Source organism: Neopsephotus bourkii, unplaced genomic scaffold (genome assembly GCF_033783945.1).
Source record: "Neopsephotus bourkii isolate Nb327-2 ecotype Australia unplaced genomic scaffold, CSIRO-AGI_Nbou_v1 NB_244, whole genome shotgun sequence".
Lineage (NCBI taxonomy): Eukaryota > Metazoa > Chordata > Aves > Psittaciformes > Psittacidae > Neopsephotus > Neopsephotus bourkii.
The window spans coordinates 2,120,006-2,139,769 of NW_026900754.1; the positions used below are offsets into that span (position 1 = coordinate 2,120,006).

The following is a 19,764-nucleotide window of genomic DNA, read 5'->3' on the forward strand; positions in this document are numbered from 1 at the left end:
TATCCCCTATACGGACTCTTCTCCAACAAAACAGGCAGCTTTGGTGGTGATGATAGGAGGATGCTCCTGTGAGCTCTGAATTGCCCTCTGGAGGCATCTCACTTAGCATTGGCTGTGGGGTGTTCACCTGGCTCAATAACACTACAGAGATAAGGATTACCTGCTGTGGTCTTTATTAGCAAGGTTTTGGGTTTTCTGTGCTGATCCTGAGCTCACAGATAAAATCATAGACATACATCTTTCAGCTTTCCCCATGCTCTCCCCTCCATGCCCATAACTGCTCAGATGGTTTCAAGTGAAGAAGCTTTCTGTTAACTGTTGTGCTTAAAAAGTCTGTTGTCTGGCAGCAGGCAGGTCTCTGGGACAAGATCACATGAACTCTTAACATAAGCAAGCAACTATTACATGTATACCCCCACCCCAACACTAAAAAATAAACCTTCTGCCAGTGGGTTAAGAGTTAGGGCCAGCAACCCATGGTATGTCCATAAATCTTCATTGTTAGCCCATTAAATCAACAGCCTGCTCATTCAAGAGGGATTCACAAGAGGTAATACAAGACTGACCTTTGCTCTGCCATAAATGCCGGTGTACATGAGCCAGTTCAATCAACACACTTTTGTTCTGGCTCACTTCCCTTTGTGTAGTTTGTCTTAATGCGTGGCTGTGTGATTAGCGCAACCTCTTATTAGTGCGAGCACTTGGCTTTTCTTGTGCCTTTCTTTCGTGCAGCAGCTTGGCATGCCCCTGTGTTGCACCACAGCCTCTTTCCCTTATTCACGTGGTTTTCTCAGGGCTATCTATAGCTTCAGCTTTTTGACAGTGTTGCACTATTGCTTTTTTCCTCCCCTCATAGACTTCTAACCTTTCAAAATACTGATTGCTGCATCACTGATTTTTACTGCAGTAAGAGAAAAAAAACCGTGGCTTTTGTGATAGCCAGATTATATGTTGGTTTGTTGTTTCATTTTGGTCTTCTTCAGAGCATTTTGCCACTTTTCACTTTCTAATTGCCTCTTTCTAATCCAGGAATTTCTTATATCAAAGCTAACATTTTTTGTGGCAACTTGTAATCACCTGCTGACTAGAACAGATTAGAAAAGCAAAACAACAACCCCCCCCCCCCCCCTCAGGTTCTGTCTTAAGGATCTGTGAATGTAGGAAAACATAAAGGCTAATTTTAAGGGTTTTTTTTTTGTGGTAGACTAGGAAACAAGGAAGTGTTTAAAGATGAAAGACCTGGCTGCGCACAGAGCTCTAAACTTAAGCTTTAGAATAGAGTATTTCCTTTAACTTCAGAGGAAGAGCTGGATAATGGTTAACACTGCAGGGGGAAAACCACACTGAAAAACAATTGCTTGGGCACCCAGGCTGTTGGCAACTTGGGATAATATAGTGGGGAGCTGGCAGGAGACTTTAGATAATAAGCAGGCCTGTTATGAGCGTAGGAAGAAAGTCGGGCCAAGATTATGGTGGGCACGAGCCCCTGAGGGAGGTGGTGCTTGCTGAAATAGGATGCTGTAGCTCAAGACTGGCAAAGAAAGAAAAGCAGTGCTTGATCTCTTGGCTTACATGTGTCTCAGATAATACTGTCAAGTGTGGAGGTGACTGAAACTTTACTAGAACTTATAGCACAACTGCATTTTCCTGAAAAGGTGTGCAGGGGAGTCACAGTTTTGTTGTTGCATTGTAACAATATAAATAACAAAAGCAGGGAATGTAAAGGCAAATGTTTCTCAGAGGCACCTCTATTTTTCCCTCCTCTTATTCCCCAGGCATTTCAAGGCTTGTCTGGTTTGCTGGGGTTGCCCAGAGCCACAAGGGTATGAGCTGGCTCTGACAGTAATTTACAAGACCCTTGCTCCAGACGAGGCAGGATTAAGCCGGAGAACAACTTGCTAACGCGTTTGATCACTCCCATCATTTCAGTCTCCGTGCACACTGATAAACTGAAAGACAGAGGCAATGGTGGCGACAGCGCATTTTAAAATGTTTGTTGTGAATGGTGAAGCTGAATGCTAAATAGCAACATTTTGAAATACTTCATCAAGTAAAAACTCAGCAGAGATGACAGGCGGTCTGCAGATTAGAGAAGCACCATGAAGTAGTGCTGCCAGAGATGGGAATCAGGTGTTGATTCCGTTTACTTGCCCATGCTGGTTCTGGAAGGAATGCTCCTGCCTGCACTGGTGGTGTCTTATTTTATGGATGCACAAAGGCTCTGCATGAATGTTGGGACAGACCCTAGTCAAATTGTGCTCACCCAAGTGAGTTGGAGCCCATGGATTGCCCTTATTCCTGTGCTCGGACTTCTTGGGCTGCTGCACCAAAGATGTGTTTGCGCTGCTGGTCCTTGTAGGGAGAAATCCACAGCCGTGAAGCATCTCCTTTGCTCTTTGGCTGGTGACAGAGCCCCAGATTGCCGGGACAGATCCCAGCCCAGGTTGGAGTTTGGCAGCTGTCATTTACCTTTGACCATGTGTCCCAAATCATCTGTTCCTTTCACAACTATTGTTCCCTCAAGTGTATTCCCAAAGGATTCATCAGCCTACTGGCTCTTCGTTAGCTCCTGAGAGGGACCAGCTTTCCCTGGGAGGTTCACTGTCTGAACAGACTTCACAGGGCACAACCAATCCCCTTAAATGCCATTTCCTTACTTGGTTTCATTCCACTACTTGTAGCGGGCATTCTCAGACTGTTGAAATAATGCCTGTCTTTGTTCTGATACAAGATCCTTGCATATCCATGCAACACAAAGTCCCCCACCCCCAAAAAATGTCATCCTTTAAAATAGATAAAATGCTTTTTGTAAATTGCAAGTTACATGGATTTTGATGGAAAGGATGGAGGAATCATACATAGAAGGGAAAAAATCTTTTAAAATGAGAACTGAAGCAAATATAGCTTAGTAGTATACTCATTACAGAATGAACAGCATATTGTATGTGCTGTGTTAGAGGTATGTTATGAATAACAAAAGCACTGGAGCATTTACATATTTGTTTTCAGAAATCCTGGCAGTTGGATTTCACCATTCTGTGCCTCTTTGCCAGAATCACTAAACAGTGGTACATATGGCTTCTGAAGTACCATATGCCATGGAAAACGTTAGCTGATGCCTATACTGCTGCAACACACCATAGTCTTTATTTAGATTTTTTTGCAGTTTTGAACAAAGAATATTAGATCACGCAAAACATTGTGCAAGCAGCATGTAGTAGTACATACAGTAAAACATAATACACTGTGCCCAAAGAAAAGCAGACTATAAGGAGGGGAAGCACTGGTGCTATTGTGAACTAGAACGTGCACGTGCCAAGAGATGTATCAAACGCTGTGACATGGGCTTGTATGGCCAAGGCAGGAGATTTTTCCCCAGTGCTTAAAGCAGAGAGTTAGGAGAATGAGCTCTGATTTTGAATCAAGTCCCAGTTCTAAGAGACGCTCCCTGTTCCAGAAAATACTTAGGCTTAAATTGAAGTACATGCTTAAAATCCTTTGAGAGTGAAAGGAACACGTGCATGAGTGCTTTTCTCCCTTATAGCAGGAGTGGTGATAACTCTGCTCTCTCCCACATAGTTGTCTGAAAATAGTGGCAATGAACAAAGTTATAATGACTCATGTGAGAAACACCTTGAAAGTAAAATGAAATATGGTTTTGAACACAATCACTACCAAATCCAACCTGAAATTAAAAATTAAATCAGGCTTTTGGTTTGACACGAGCTTTTTAAATACATTTTTCCCTATGTATTGACAGGCCTAAACATTACTGCATTTACATAGCTGATGGCAGGAGAAATGCCAAACCCTGGCAGAAGCCTGATCCTGGAGAATGGCTGAAGGGGAATGTGGCTCTGGGAAAAGAACAACATGCCCACAACTCCCCTCAGAGCAGTGCCCTACTCTCCCATTTTCCCCTCTTCTGACTACTCTGCATAGAGACCATGTCCCTGTGAACACTTAATAGAGTTAACTTTAAGCACAGGAGTAGATCGGGTGGAATTACTGGCATATTTAAGCAAAGATGTAATGTTTGGAGATGGGGGGAAAAGCATCACATCTCTATCTTTCAGTTAGATTCTTGCTCTTAAAGCACACCTAGTCACAGCCCCTGAGGATGGTACGTTATGGGATTTGCAGCCTGTGCCCGAAGTGTGTTAGTGTGATGCAGATAGTGTTAAACCATGAGTAGTAGGAAACTGGGGAAACACTTAATAATCTGAAGATATTTAGTAGGTTACGGCCAACCAACTACCCAGGGCAAAGAGAAACCCAGTGTAGAAACAGAAGGTGGATAAGGCTCAACCCCAAATACAGACAGAGCAGAGCAACTTTGGGAGCAGAAGACTAAAAGGCCAAGGACTTACAGCTGAGCCTGCACCACAGATGGACAGGCAGGGAAATGCAGGGAGCCAAAACCACTGCCTATGGGAAAAGTTGTCCCATAAACCTGGGGCAGAGCACAAGGTGGGGTTAGAGATGAGAACCACCATGGTGCAGCATGCTCCTACGTAGGGAAAGGATGGATGTGGGGCTGTTGTGGGTTGCAGAAAGATATATGTGGAGGTTTAAAAGCACGGGGAATTGCATAGTGGCCCATGGTAGGGGGGTTGGAACTAGATGATCTTAAGGTCCTTTCTGACCCAAACTATTCTATGATTTAAGATACTGAGACTGTCATAGAGATTTGTCTATGAGGCAAGGGTATATGCTCTTGTGTGTAGGCAGCATTTTACACATTTTATGAACCACTACGTAAATGAATGGATGTAAACAGAAATAGCAGTAGGAAGGGAAGCTGGAGGAAGGCAGAGGAACGAAGGGAGCACCTGTCTGAGGTTGATTCTTGGGTTCACTGAAAACCAGCTACTGGCTCAAGTTCAAACCTCATGAGGTGGTTGTAATTTTATGAAAATAATAATAGGGGAAGATTAACATCTTTGCATCCATCTCATAGTAAGGTGGTTTAATTCCTTTGTAGGAACAAGGACCTTTGCAGGACGTGCAAGTAGAGGAGAATGGAGTGTTTCTCCCTAAAGGAAGGTGGTAGTAGCAGCCCCAAGCTCGCTCCCTCCATCTCCGCTCTCCACATCACTCGAAGGAGAGCATGGTGAGTGCCCAGCCTGCTCCTTTTTAGGCTGTGAAACAAGATGTCAAAACCAGCACTGAGCCCACTAAGTCACAAGCATGGGGTTGTCCAGATTACAGCAGGTAAAGCTTCAGAGGGGAAGGACAACCTGGGTTGGGTGGGCTATTGAGGAGGTCAGTGCAGCTCCTTCCCCTGCACAGGCAGCAGGTCATGCATGAGGTGGCTGGGTGGGGACAGCTGTGGGCTTGGTGCCTGGAAGCAGTGGAGAGGGGGGTGCTACAGACCTGCCCTGCCTCCCCCCTCCGTGGGGTTTAGAAGAGCCACACACAGGAAATTTGCCCCTAAACTGCATGGGTTTATTTCTCCCCCCCACCACCACCACCCCCCCCCCCCCCAAAAAAAAAACAACACTAAAACAAGGAAAACCTCTGCACAACTCAGAATGACATCTCAAACCCCACCCTGGCTGCGTCACTGTTTGGTTTCAAACACACGCTCCAGGGAGCCATGAGGTGTGACAGTGACGCATAGATGGGCCTCAGCTGCTTTCCAGGCTGTCGTGACACGCAGCCTTCCCATGCTGAAGGTTTTGTGTATCTTCTGTGATCACAAACAGGCAATTTCCTGTAGTAGTGTCATTGCCTTTCCTTTCAAAAAGCATCTACCACTGTGGTTTGGAAAGGGGTTAACATTTCCCCTTCCCAAACCTGAACCTGCCAGTACATCTCCTGTGAGCTGCAATTACGAAATGACACTTCACAACTTCATCTCCTCTTCTGCTACATCTGCTTGCTGCTTCAGTGTGCAACCTTGCTTGCATACCAAATATCTAAATGCATTGTTTCCTCTGGTTCTCCTGCCAGCATGGAAAGAAGCCATACTTGAAGCAGGTTTGCCTTTGAGCTGGCAGCAGACAAGTGGGCATTGGGCATTACTGCTGAGACTCTGGCAGGCCGTTTAGCAGAGAACCTTGGCTAATGAATGTCATCCACACCTAGCAGATGTGCCACTGGCTGCCATGCCAGGTTTTTGACATAATACAGTGTTGCTGGGCACCACAGAGATCAGGAAAAGTCACAGAGTAACTTGTGTCTTCAATGCAGCATTCAACCTCGCTCCTCACCCGGGTTGTTAATCGGTGTGTAAATCATATTTGTGTTGCTTTCCCGCACAGCTGCCTCCCCTCCCCCATTTAAAAGGGGACTCCTAAAAAAAAAAAAAAACAAAAAAACAAACAACCCTTTTCCCCTGTGCTTTCAGATCAGGTCCCGTTGGTCCTTCCAGCTCCTCTCTGCCGTCGAGGGTGCGGGCGATCTGGCACAAGGGGTGCAGCCCCCCCGTTCATATGCGTAATACCCATCCGAGCTCTGCTGCGGGAAGGTTCCTGGGACACCAATCTCGCCTCTATTTTCAGCTTTGTCTTTACTCTCCTGCCCTCCACCGGAGGGATGGAGCATGCACCCTGCAGAGCAGCCACATCTGGGTGCCCCCAAACTCCTCGGGGTCCGCCCTTGCCTCCTAATCCTGGTCGTAATCCCGGAAAGCGACATCCGGTGGCAAGTGCGAGTCCCCGGCAGAAGGTGCAAGGCCATCGGCGGAATGCGAACGGGTATTCGGGCAAACCCTTCTCTCTCATTAGAGGGTCATTAACCCTCTATTTAGCCGGCGATGGGGGCAGGAGAGGGCGCAGGAAGGAGCGGAGCTGACTGTATCTCCCCGGTCCTGGCTGCTGCCTCTCCTTGCTGTTCGGCTTCATGCAGGATCCGCTGCCGTGTAGCTACAACCCCCACAGCTGCTTTTTATTCCTGCAGACAAGGAGGGGGTGTGTTCCCGTCCCAGAGGACAGGTACCCCAAAAAACGTCTCTCTGGGAGCTAGCCCTGCTCCCTCCGTCTTCCACTGGGATGCCAGCGTCGGGAGGCTTTGGGATGTGTCGTTCAAGTCCGGGTGGAGGGCTGGGGGTAAGGTGGTGATGTTCTTTCAGCCCAGCTGGCTGAAAGTCAAGTTCAGTGCAGTGTGGCTGGGCAGCTTGGATGCTCTTGGGGGGATCATTTCAAATAAGTAATGGTGTGGCTGCATGAGATCAGGCACTGATGCAGGAGTGGAATGCAGATTGCTCTGCTGCTCTTCCCAGTTGTTTTGGGCTGTTTTTTTTTCCTCCCCTCAGCCTCTTTATCTTTCAATTGAAAACCAATTAAAGGTTTCCATATATCTGTTAGCATCCCTTTTTAAGTGGGGCCCTCTGATGCCTGCCGTATTGCCCTTTAGATGCCTCTTCCTTTTTTTGTTTTACGATTGTTGTATCAATATAATGCTTCCTTTCTTTCTCTGTCTCTATAGATACAGATATACAAGGCAAACTAAAGGTTTCAGCTGCTACTCAGCGTCTCCTCATTTCTCCCAGAGCCGTAACAGTGGTGCCCTTTCTCTTCTGTCTGCTTTTCCCTGCTTCTGGAGCAGCAGTTATGGGAGAAGCAGATGGCTACTGATTGGGTGAGCTTTGTGGCTTTAATACTGAATACTTTATGGAAAAGGATTTTATCATGCTTGGTTGGCCAGAGGAACAACGGGATGAGATTTATGACTAGAGAAAATAAATCTTTTTAAGTTTTAGGCTCCTTCACACACCCCACGCCAAGTTGCTATAGCAGAGCCGGAGCTGAAATCCTCTGCATCTTTCTTTTTACCTCCCTCCTTCCCTCCCCCTCTGTCTATCTGTCCTTTCACTGCTCTCCCACCCCCTCTGTGCCAGGCTTTAGCAAACCTCTGCAAACTTGGGGGACTGTCACTCACTGCAGATGCCTTCACAGCCCTGCAAGCTGCATGGGGAGAGAAAAGTCCATCCCCAGATGCAGATCATCCACCTGATGGGAATACGCTGGGCAAATCAGCTCCTGCCAAGGCCTGGCCACGTGTAACCTGGGATGTGACCACCTAGGGTCGTGACTGGGAGTTCTGAGTGACATCTTCATAGATGGGACAATACGGAGGCCATGTGGCCACCAAGAGGTGTCCAGGCTGGGGTGCTCACTGCAGAGCCTGGATCTCCCTAAGGGAGGGAGTCCAGCAATGCTCAACTCCACTGCACCCTACACGGGACAGCCCTGTGTGTCTGTCCCTGGTCACCCCTGTGGAGCCACACCTCCATGACATCGACACCGAAGCTGGAGGGTGACTAAGGACCATGCAGTGGGGGGCTCCAGCCCCAACACTGGACACTGGTGGTGGCACACGGACATAAAAGTCAAAGGGTGTACAGGAGGTAGATTTCAGCCCTACGGGAGTTCCCCACTTCTATTTCTCTCCCTTACAACCCACCACATCCTCTGCCAGGTTGTTTTTAAAGGCATTTTAAGGAAGCTAAAGCTAGGTGAAAACTTTCCAGGTTTTAAATCTCAGTGGCTACTATCAGGTCAAGTGAGGAGAAAAAAAAGCAACTGTGGTTGAGCAAATTGATTTTTGAGATAGTTAGATTTGGGGCTGTACATTAACTACTGGACTAACCACCCTGTATTATATTCAGTGGTCTGTTTTCTGGTCAGTGGTAAAAAAGTTCTTTGACCTTTGGGGAACATTCAAATTAATATTTCTACCTAGTCTCTGTGCTTGCTCAGAAAGAAGTCCAAGGGAAACTCAAGCACCATCAGGGGCTGAAGAAATAGCAGAGGTGCTTACGGCATTTCTGAGTCAGATAACACAGGTGGAGAAGAGATGGATGCTGAGTCCCACTGGGGCTGCCTGAGCCTCCATTTTGGGGCGACCCACAGCCAGTGCCTGGCAAAAAGGGCTTTATGGTTTTATGGTGGTGGCTTCACCTGGGAGTCCAGCAGCAGTGAGATGTATCTGAAGGGTCAATGGAAATAAGAAGGGACAGCGGCAGCAGGATGTTTAGGAGCTGAGCTGGAAACAAGGTAGGACAGACAGTGCCTGCTTGTCCCAGCCATGGCTAGGGCCTGCTGGTGGGAAAACATCTGATTGGTTGTGTGGCAGAGGAGTCCCAGCTGGATCCCCATGCTTGCTGTTCCAGTAGGAGAAAACCCTGCTTCTCCATGCTAAGGTTTGGGGTTCTGCAGCATGGCAGTGGTGCTGTGGACACGCAGGCACAGGACTGCTCAGTAACAGTTAAATGCAGGAAGGACGATTTGTCATTCAGCTGAGGTCCCAGTTTCTTTACCACTACAGAGGCCTAGCTGCCTGTTGATCTCAGGGGAGGGGAACCATTCTGCCTGCATTTCTTCAGACACCAGGGAAGCTTGTGGCTCCACATTTCCTGTTGCTTTTCCATTCCCTTCAGTGTGCTCCCCCGGAGGACCATGGACCAGCCCTGCCTATGGCAGCAGCAGGAAGAGAGGGGTGCAGGGCAGCTTTGCACATACGTCCCTTCATCCATTCCTCCTCCCTGTGGTCCTTGGCATCCCCTGGACAATCACGGCTGGGCTTGTGTGCTCCTGGTAACTTGGTGTTTCCTCAGCCATTTTATTTCACAGGTGACTTTAAGGTAGTCACCTGCGAGCTGATTCTAAGCTGTGTCTATGTGTCCTCAGAGGAGTAGCTATACATCTGCAGGCCTGGTTGCACGTCAGAACTTTGAGGCAGCTTTTCCCAAGGGATGCAGGAGTCTTTCTGAGCCTCACCTCGCTCCTTTCACCTTCACCTCGCTGGGTGAAATCCAGGCACGAAGGAGGAGGCGCAGGGAGGGTGTCCTAGCATCCTCAGGGAGACAGATCCACTATCTATCCACATAGTAACTCATCGCAGTACAAACTGGTGCTTCCTTCGGAGAGCTGAAGCGATCCTGGTGACCGATCATCACCACTCAGCCGGCCCATGGGGTGCCAGTCACCCTGCCCCTCTAGATAGGGGCAGACCCTGGGGCTGGATGCCCAGCAGCTCTGCAAGTGCGTAGGACCGCAGTTTGCCTGCCTGGCCCGATCTCAGCAGTTTCCCTGCTGCCGGGGACGCTCCTTCCCGGAGAGCCGGTTGTCGATGGGCGCCGTCGGGGAAGTTGGGCGGGGGGAGGTCGCCGCTGTGCTTGTGCGGGGCTTGAAGCAGTGGGGAACGGCGTGGGGCGGCTGGAGCTCCTGAGCCCAGGTCTCAGCTCTCCGCAAGAGGTTTATACATAACACGAGGATATAGAACGAGATATTCCGCGTGTGGTTTAGGGCGGCGGCAGGCAGTCTGAATACGGCCTCTGCGGGGCAATCAGAGACCTCGCCGGGCCGTGGGTCCTCCGTTCCACCCCCAAAATTCCGGTCCTGTCTCTCGGTAAGCCGGGGGAGAGGCTTTCTCTCCGAGCCGCCAGTACTTCACGGTGGCTTTTCTGCGCCGCGGGCACCGGGATCGGGCTCTGCCGGGGTCGGTCGGGGTTGAGGTGGCCACTTCGCGGCCGTGGCGCCCGGAAGCGTAAAATTCCAAGGAAAGAGCCTGCAAACATCGAAGTGTCGTTCTGCGAGGCTGGGGCGATGCGGCTGACGGAGGTTGGCTCGTACGGCGGCATTAGAGGCTGAAGAAATTCTCGGAAACGCCGCTACGGTCCTTTCCGGTACCGGGGAATTTCGGTTGTGGAGATAATGCCGAAGCAATTTCGAGGTAGTTTATGTACCGTAGTGGTCCCTTAAAATTCTCGCGAATAAAAATAATGCGTAGGTTTTCTTTCCTCCCCCCCCCCCCCCCCCCCCATTAATGACAGTCATTCGGACAATTTCTGTCACGCAGCGAGCCCTGCAGCATTAAAAAAAAATAATAATATAAGGGATGTGGGGGGACGACACCCAAACCAAACCAAAAAACAAACACCCCCCCCACACACACACAAAAAAAAGGGGGGGGGGGGAACTTTTAAGCAGGAATTAAGATCCAAATTTTTACAGACTCCCATCTTTTTAATGTTATTACAATCCCCGCTTTTAGCAGACGCTGTGTTTTGTCGAATTAATAAGATAAATGTTGAAAGCATATTATATGCAGTCTTTAATCCTAATGCAAGGAAAATCGTAATTATGTAGAGGATAAGTGAATTTAAAAGCCAAACATCAGCCTACTCCCTGATTGCAAACATTGTTCTCTGGAAAACGCTTTGTCTCTTCTTTTGTTTAATTTGGGGGGTGTGTGTTAAATTCTATTTTTAATATTATTTTTTAGCCTGCTTGGGGGGGCTTTGTGTGTGTGTGAAATGACGGCGACGAGGGAGCAACCAGTGAACGCTTCTCCGCGCGGTGAAACCCTCCTTTTTGCACGGAGCGTCCGCCGCTTACCGAACCTGCGTGCGTAGCCGCGGGCACCAAGAGCCCCGCGAGTGCGGGTAGTGCGATCCCCACACCCCGCGAAGGGGGAGCTCTGCCGTAACTGGGGCCGCCCCGTTAGCGGCTCCCCTGCTCCGCAACCGGCACTGCCACTCCCGCGACCCGCACGTCGGGCCTCCGCCGGGCGCCTTCCCTTGCGGTGCAAGGGCATCCCCGCCTGCCTTCACCACGGCGATGAAGGATCTTATTCGTGTATGTGAGAACTCGCCCGGCAGGTGACGGACGGGACAGAGTGGGGGAAGGCGACCGCCGGGAACCTGGTGCCGGGCAGAGCCGCCGTCGGACTCCTCCCGGCTCCCCGCCCCATACTCACTGCTGGGCCGGAGCGGCGGCCCCCAAACCCGCACGATGCCAGGGGAAACGCGGAGCGTGTGTATGGGCGCTCTCCGATGTGTCCCTCCACTATTCCCCTTTCCGTAGGTACCCGATGTCCAGGTGAGGGGCTGGCGGCGGGCAGGCAGTGAGCGGGCAGCCCCCGAAGGGGTTAAAAGGAGGGGACGTGGGCTGTCACGCGTCATTGGACAGATTATGTGCAGCAAACAAAAAGTGTGTGTCTGTGTGCCAGTCACTCACTGCATCGGGTCCATCTGCACCGCTCGCCTCCTCGGCCGCCTCCCCTCCCCGCCTCGCCCCCGCCGCCGCCCCGGCCATGGAGCTGCTCTGATACAATAGCGCCGGGAGGCAGCGGGGGCCGCAGCCCGGCTTTGTGCCACTTGTCGGGCGAGGATTATATTCCTTCTCTCCCTGGTGAGTACCGGCGGAGGGGCCCCAGCGCGACGCCGGCGAACAGCGGCGGCACCGGCGGAGGGAACAATGCCGGGACGCGGCGGCCGTGCCCGGGACGCCGTGCCCGGCAGCAGAGGCTCCGGGGAGCGGCCCCGGCGCCGCCCGGCCCTGACAAAGCGCGGCCGCGGGGCGACCAGGGAGATGCGGCATCGGGGGGAGCAGAGCGGGGCCCGGCGAGGGTGGGTGGAAAGTTTGGCGGGGGCAGCTCGCGGCCGTTTGTTTCGTTTGGCGAAATAATCCCTTTGGGAAAGGGATGCGCCGGGCAGCGCCGGACCGAGGACGGCGACAGGGGGAAGGCGAAAACGCCCTCCCCGCGGGGGCCGTTACCGGGAAAGTGGGGGGTGCGAAAGCCTCGGCCGCTCCGGGAGGCGAAGTTTCGGGGGGGATACCCTGTTGTCTCCCGAAAGCGGGGGAGAGCAGCGGCTCGCCGGGGCTGTGCCCGGTGCGAGCGGCTCCGGATGTTAAGTAGGAGCACGGAGAGGAAAGAGTATTTATTCCCGAGCGAGCCCGAACTAAACGATTTCAGTGGCAGATGGGGTGGAGGGGAGTCAGCCTCTCACTAACCGAGTCGGGAAGGGCGAGGGCTCTTTTCCCGGCCTCGGCCCCACGGAGCCCAGTAGCCGCCGTCCTGCTGCCCGCTCTCTGCCCGCATCCTGCCAACATCCTTCCCGCCTCGCCCTCGCCTGGATCCGTCCCCTCGTACAGCTCGGGAGCCGGGGCTCACCCTCCTCCATAAATAAGCGTGTCGAGGTAAAAAAATAATTACCTCTGCTTGCTGCTTTTAATTAAAGTCTCGGAGGGAAAGTGCTGGATTATGGTAATGAGCAGACATACGTTCCCTCTTGTCGAGCGGAGCGGGAGGTAAGCTGACATGCAATCAGCGACAATGACAAGCCACTTGAAACCCATTCGCTCTGCTCCTCTCACAGCCCAGAGCCTGGCCCTACCCCTATAGCAGGGCACCTGAGGTGGGGGTGGGGGGACGACACCGGCCAGTCGCAGCCGCTGCCCCTTTTTGTTCGGCTCTGCCCGTGGCCGGATCCCGCTGCTCCTGCCCGGTTGCTGCCCGAAGCCGGCTCCCGCCGCTCTCGGTGATAAATATTAATCATCGCGGCAGCTTCCCTGCTCCTCGCCGCCTTTATTTATTTTTTTCCAGACCTGTGAAAGTGCTCGCCTACCTTTTCTTGTTTTTCTTGAGGTTTTTTTTGTTTTGATTTTTTTTTTTGTTTGGCTGGTTGGTTTTTTTGTTTATTATATATATATATTTAAATTTTGTCTCTCGGCCGCGCCGTAACGCGTCGGCTCTGCCCCTCTCTCCGCCCACAGGCATGGAGGACGCCGGCGTCCAGAGGGGAGTATGGGACGGGGACGCCAAGACGGTCCAGCAGTGCTTGACTGACATTTTCACCAGCGTTTACACCACCTGCGACATCCCGGAAAATGCCATTTTCGGCCCCTGCGTCCTGAGCCACACATCCCTATACGACAGCATTGCCTTCATCGCCCTGAAGTCCACCGACAAGCGCACCGTCCCCTACATATTCCGGGTAAGACCCGCACATCTCCCGGGCCAAGCCGCTTGCCCCGCACACGGGGACAGCCCCCTGCCGCCGCTCGCCCCAACGGCTGGTCCCCGAGCACATTCTCACCGCAGGGAGCAGCCGGGAGGGATCATCCGCCGTCGGGATGCTCTCCCTGTCTCTCACTGCCGGCTGCCGGGCCCCATCCCCTCGGTCGGTTCCTCCACCCGTCCGTGCGCGTTGATGAAAACGGGGTTTGTAGGTGGACACGTCGGCGGCAAATGGCTCGTCGGAGGGGCTGATGTGGCTGCGGCTGGTGCAGTCGGCGCGGGAGCGGGAGGAGCAGAACCTGGAGGCCTACATCAAGAGTGGGCAGCTCTTCTACCGATCTCTGCGCCGCATTGCCAAGGACGAGGAGCTGCTGGTGTGGTACGGCAAAGAGCTCACCGAGCTGCTTCTGCTCAGCCCCGCACGGGCTCCTGCCCGCAGCAACGGTGGGTGCCCCAAAACCCCTTCCCGTGGCCGGGGGGGAGGCCGGGCCGAGGTCCCTGCCAGGGGTGATGGGAAGGGGGGCTGCCATCGGTACCCCTTTTTCCCTTCTCTTTCCTTTAATCCCCTGGGATGACTGGTCGCCGTTCCCGGCTGACGGTGCTCCCGTCTCTCTCTCTGTGCCGTGTGTCCGGCTGCAGGCTCGCCGCCTTTCACCTGCCCCGAGTGCAACCAGCGCTTCCAGTTCGAGCTGCCTTTCGCCGCTCACCTCCGGTTCCGCTGCCCCAAGAGGCTGCATGGCCCAGATACCACTAGCCCCGCCGCCGACGGTCCCGGCAGCAAGGACAGCGTCGGCAAGGAGCAGGAGGCCGGCAAGTACTGCAAGCCCGGAGGACCGCTCCACCACCCCTTCCCCGGGGCAGACGGCGGCGGGGCCGCCGCCAGCACCAAGCCCTCCACGGACTTCCACAACCTCGCGCGGGAGCTGGAGAACTCCCGCAGCGGCCACGGCGGGTCCCCGGGGAGGCCGGCGCCCGCTGAGGGCGACCCCGAGACAGCGGCCGGGAAAGGCAAGCGACGATACCCCGAGGAGGAGGAGCGGGGCTCCGGGGCGGCCGCGAGAGGCCGCTTCCCTGAGGAGCGGCCCGGGCTGCCGTCGGCGCCCAAGGAGGAGCCCGTGTGCGCCCCGCAGCAGCAGTACCGGGCCGCTGGCTCCTACTGCGGCTTGGAGGAGGGCGGCCGCCTCTTCGCACCGCCCAGCCCGGAGACGGGGGAGGCCAAGCGCAGCGCCTTCGTGGAGGTGAAGAAGACGGCCCGCGGCCCCGAGCCCGACGGCGGCGGCGCCGAGGAGGGCCAGGAACGCGCTTCCCCCGTTGCACCGGGTGCAGGCGGCAGCGATCCGGGGCTATGTCCCCGCAGCGGCCCCGGGGTCCCGCTGCCCGCTCGTCTAGAAGGTGGCAGCCCGGCGCGGGGCAGCGCCTTCACCACCGTCACACAGCTCGGGGGGACCGGCCCCGGCGGGGGGGCGGAGGAGCGAAAGAGCGCCTTCTCACAGCCCGCCCGCTCCTTCGCGCACGTCCCGCCGCTGGTGCTGGGCCAGAAGCTGGGCGGCCTGGGGGAGCCCTGCTCCGACGGCGCCGCCGCTCCCACCCGCCTCTATTCTGCTGAGGCGCTGGCCGTCAAGATGCCGGGTGGCGGAGAGGCGGCGGGCGGAGGCGGCGGCGGCGGGAGTGGAGGCGGCGCCGGGGGGCTGCCCAAACAGAGCCCCTTCCTCTACACCACCGCCTTCTGGCCCAAAAGCTCGGCGGCGGCGGCGGTGGCGGCGGCGGCGGCAGGGCCGCTGCAGCTGCAGCTGCCGTCGGCGCTGACGCTGCTGCCGCCGTCGTTCACGTCGCTGTGCCTGCCGGCCCAGAACTGGTGCGCAAAGTGCAACGCGTCCTTTCGCATGACCTCGGACCTGGTGTACCACATGCGCTCCCACCACAAGAAGGAGTATGCGCTGGAGCCCCTAGTCAAGCGGCGCCGCGAGGAGAAGCTCAAGTGCCCCATCTGCAACGAGTCCTTCCGAGAGCGGCACCACCTATCCCGCCACATGACCTCCCACAACTAGCGGGAACACCCCCCTCAACCACACTCCAACAACACCCCGCACACCCGGGGACCCCCCGGCCGGCCCCCGCGGAGGGCAGTGGTTGCCCGGTGCTTTCTTCCCTTTCCTTTCGATGCACGCATTTTCACTTTGTGGGGAGGGATGGGGAGGGCAGCAGGGAAGAAGAGGAGAACAAGAAGAGGGAAAAAAGGAGAAAAAGAAGAATAAAAAAAAAAAAGAAAAGAAAAAGGAAAAAGAAAAAAGAAAGGGAAGAAAAAAGAAGAATGGGAAAGAAGAAAAAATACAAGAAAAAAGAATACAAGTAAAAAGAACTTAAAAAATGGAAAAGAAAGAAAAGTAGAAAAAATAAAGAAAAAAGGGAAAAAGAAAAAAGAAATGAAAAAATTGAGGAAAAAAAGAAAAAAGGGGGTTGCGGAAGCAAGGAAAAAAGGGAAAAAAGGAAAAAACAAAGACTTTAAAAATACATTTTTAAAAATGTCATATATTGCAACATATTGATGCATTTGTCATACGTTTCTACTTAAATTATTAAGCACTTATGGTTTAGATGTAATAATAATTCTATGTCAGGGTAAATTTTTATTTTCGATATTCCTACAGAGTGTCACTTGGTGCCCGTGAAATGAAGTCTCGGTAGTTCCATGTTACCTTCCCTTTAATGTTCGGAGTTGTGTTGGGGTTTTTGTTATTGTTGTTGTTGTTGTTGTTTTGGATTTTGGTTTGTTGTTTTTTTTTTCTTCCTGTCCCCCCCCGAAAAGATTTATTAAACTTTATAGTTTATCTGGGTATGTTGGATGCTTTGACAATAAATGACTTTATTTTCTTCAAAGCACCTGGATGTTAATCGATGCTAGGGGGTGGCAGTGGGAAACAGGGTCCCTGGCCAGGCTGCAAGGAAAAGGAGAGACCCCTTTCCCTTTCCCTTCCCCTTCTGTTTCCCCATCTCCTTCCCCCTCCCCTTTCCCTTCCCCTTCCCTTTCCACTTCCCCTTCCCTTCCCTTCCCTTCCCTTCCCTTCCCTTCCCTTCCCTTCCCTTCCCTTCCCTTCCCTTCCTTCCCCTTTTTTCCTTTGGGGTGACAGGGCCCAGGGGAGCACCAGCCTGGGGTGTCCTGAGACAAGGAGTGCTGGGAGGGGAGGGGGAGTGGGTCCCCCTGCCCTAGTGAGTTACTGGGGTGATGGGACAGGAACACATGGGAGGGCTCAGTATCCTCCCTGGGAATGGGGGGACAGTTTGGTCCTATGGCAGGAGCTGCAGCAGGTGCATTTTGTGTCAGAGCCACGTATTCTTGGGTGCAAGGGACAGCACCAGCCGATGCAGCAGCTTGGTGATCTGTTGAAACCAAATGTCCACAGCCCGGCTGGCAACACTTGCTGAGGGCCAGCCGTCACAAGGATGATGTGTGTGGCCCAGCAGCCAGGCTGCAAAGCAGGAAGTGAGTCAGGCAGGAGCCCAGGGAAGAACCTGGGAGCCCCACAGTGCTGTGCAGATGGGGCTCAGGGTGCTATCAGCATCTCCTGCCGTGTGTTCGGGGGTTTGCCATCCAGACCTGCTGCAAAGATTTAACAACTACGGGGGAAGTTGGGTGCAGCTTCGGAGAGGACGCACTTAAAACCTCTGTGTATTTTGAGCCTTACTGCTTCTTCCTGAGGGGAGCTGATGCTCACAACCGACTCTGACCCTCCATTAAATCAGAACAGGTCGGTCCCTGATATGGTGATAATGCAACCGAGATCACGGTCTGAGGGTTTTCCCCACACAGCACAGCTTCCCTTAGCTGCTGTTTGCTCCATTAGTCCTTGAAGGCCACAATCTGCCTAGCCCCAAGAGTGTGCGAATAACTAACCCCCCCCCCTCCCCCCCCAGCTGGAGGTGCTAACACTGCACCCCCTGACAGCCACCCACTGAAGTGGGCATCACGCGTGGCTCCACCTGCCCGCAGTTAATTGCGGGAAGAGGCCCTTAATTACTCCCCAGGGACCTTCCCTTAAAGGCGATAACAGCGCGGTGGGTCGCCGCTGTTGGAAGGCGGTGTTTGGCGGGGGTTCCCGTCATAGTTACGCCGGTGTGCCCGAGGCCGGGCGGGGATAAGGAATGCCGGCGGCAGGTTACCGTGGGGGCACTGCCACCTAGCGAGCACGGCGGGTTCGGCGGCAGAGCTCCATTCTAACGCCGGGTTTGTCCGCGCGGTGAGGGCTCCAGGGTGCCAGCTCGGGGCCGCAGTCGGCGCTCGGGGGGGGCCCGGGGCACTGCAGAGAGAGGGAGCGAAGGAGGATGCGCTGCCCAAACCCTACTCTCTTATATTAATAGCAATGCTGCATGTGGGATAAGAAGGAAGGGAATCTCACTATTGCTTTTTATTCCTGACTGGGCTGATGCTGTGCTGCATCTCAGTACAGCGCAGGGGCCAGCTGGGCTGCACCACTAGCCGGGTTTCTTTGGCATGGGATTCTGTCCAAGCAACACAGGTCAGAAAAGACAGCACCAAGGCACAGTTCAGGCATTTCTTTAAGGACAGAGCTGCATCTGTGAACCCACACTAGAACACTGGTGCATGTGGCTACAAAACCCACCCTGCAAGGTGTGTCTTCAATGTGCTGCAGAGAAGTGAGGCACCTGAGGAGTGAGGAAGGGCAGCTTTTGGCCTCAGCCTGCCCCAGTGCTGTCAGGGGAGCACAGTTCCTGCTGCCTGCAGTGCTCAAGGTAAGACCAGGCATGTGGCCAGGCACTATGCAAACACAGGTAATTCTAACAAATTGATGTATTAGTGCTGTTACTAGGGTGCAGTGGGCAGGCTTGTGTCTGCAGTAGTATTTGAAAGCTGCTCTGAATTGTGTGTATTCTGTGCCACTGATGCATGTGGGCAAAACTGTGGTTTGGGTTTTTTTTGTCTGATGTTAATGCAAGCAGCAGCCCCACAGCTCCTGAATCTGCAGCCTGAAGCCAAAAGCAGCTACCTGCCCCCGGGTCTGATCCTGCCCCTGACAAAACCAGTGGGAGCTTTGTCTCTGGAATAGCTGTGGAATAGCATCTGTGGGGTCAGACACAGGTGACTGAACCCCTGGTTGCACAGACACAAGCAGAGCAGAGCCGCTTTCACTGCATTTTGATATTGAGGTCGGGGTCAGCCCCCTTCCAGCTGCACTGCAGCCTACAGAAGTTGCCCAAAAAAATCTCAGCTGAGTTTTTAGCTGAGCATGAAGACACCAAGCAGCATGATGGAGGAATGGAAAGCTGGTGCCTGGTCATGGACACCATTTCCTGGGGTTGTTCCTGAAGAGGCTGGGCCCCTCTTTTCAAAGTGTGTATTAGTAGTTAACCTGCATTGGGCAGATTGCTAAAACTGAAAAAAAAAACAACCCCAAACCCCAACAAACAACAACAAAACATAAAAAAACCCAAACCAAAACAAACAACAACAACAAAACCCCAAAACAAACCACCAAAACCAAACCAGCTATTAATATTTTGTTCTAATACCTAGCTCTGCAAAGTGAATTATTCAGCTGTGGATAGCTAAGAAAGGACTGAAATAGGGTGTTTGTTTTGAAAACAATGACCTTAGAGAGATGTAGGGAAGAAAGCATTCCCTGTGAGGGTGGTGAGGCCCTGGCACAGGTTGCCCAGAGAAGCTGTGGCTGCCACATCCCTGGCAGTGTTCAAGGCCAGGTTGGATGGGGCTTGGAGCAGTATGGTCTAGTGAAAGGTACCTCTGCCTGTGGCAGGGCATTGGAACTGGATGAGCTTTAAAGTCCCTTCCCGTTCAAACCAGTCTGGGATTCTAAAATTCTATTCAGTATTTATTTTCTGCTTTGCACCTAAAACTAGACCCTGCTGCTAAAGTTTTATTCGGAGGGGGCGAAGGTCGTACCCAGTGCAGAAGATATTGATGGCGAGTCTAAAACAAATGCACACAAAAATAAAAACACATGGGAGGAGTTTCTGTCAAATACAGCACTGTCCTGCAAA

The 19,764-nt window shown here is 53.0% G+C and overlaps 1 protein-coding gene across 2 annotated transcripts; it reads left to right on the plus strand.

The window, feature by feature from the left end:
- The first annotated feature begins 10,544 nt into the window (after nucleotides 1–10,544).
- On the plus strand, nucleotides 10,545–15,992 carry PRDM8 (PR/SET domain 8). Of its 2 annotated transcripts, none has more exons than XM_061345868.1 (4): nucleotides 10,545–10,680; nucleotides 13,506–13,726; nucleotides 13,962–14,193; nucleotides 14,389–15,992. In XM_061345868.1, the coding sequence occupies exons 1-4, from the start codon at nucleotides 10,662–10,664 to the stop codon at nucleotides 15,795–15,797; spliced, it is 1,881 nt and encodes a 626-aa protein (XP_061201852.1). In that variant the 5' UTR covers nucleotides 10,545–10,661; the 3' UTR covers nucleotides 15,798–15,992. The 2 variants fall into 2 exon arrangements, with proteins under 2 accessions (XP_061201852.1, XP_061201853.1); XM_061345869.1 differs by lacking the exon at nucleotides 10,545–10,680 and adding an exon at nucleotides 11,494–12,140.
- The last annotated feature ends 3,772 nt before the right edge of the window (nucleotides 15,993–19,764 follow it).

Excerpts from the sequence above, each read along its gene's own strand:
- PRDM8 (XM_061345868.1), top strand. Across the intron at positions 13,727-13,961 it reads CCGTCCCCTACATATTCCGG|GTGGACACGTCGGCGGCAAA; the intron begins GTAAGACCCGCA and ends CGGGGTTTGTAG. Across the intron at positions 14,194-14,388 it reads GGCTCCTGCCCGCAGCAACG|GCTCGCCGCCTTTCACCTGC; the intron begins GTGGGTGCCCCA and ends GTCCGGCTGCAG.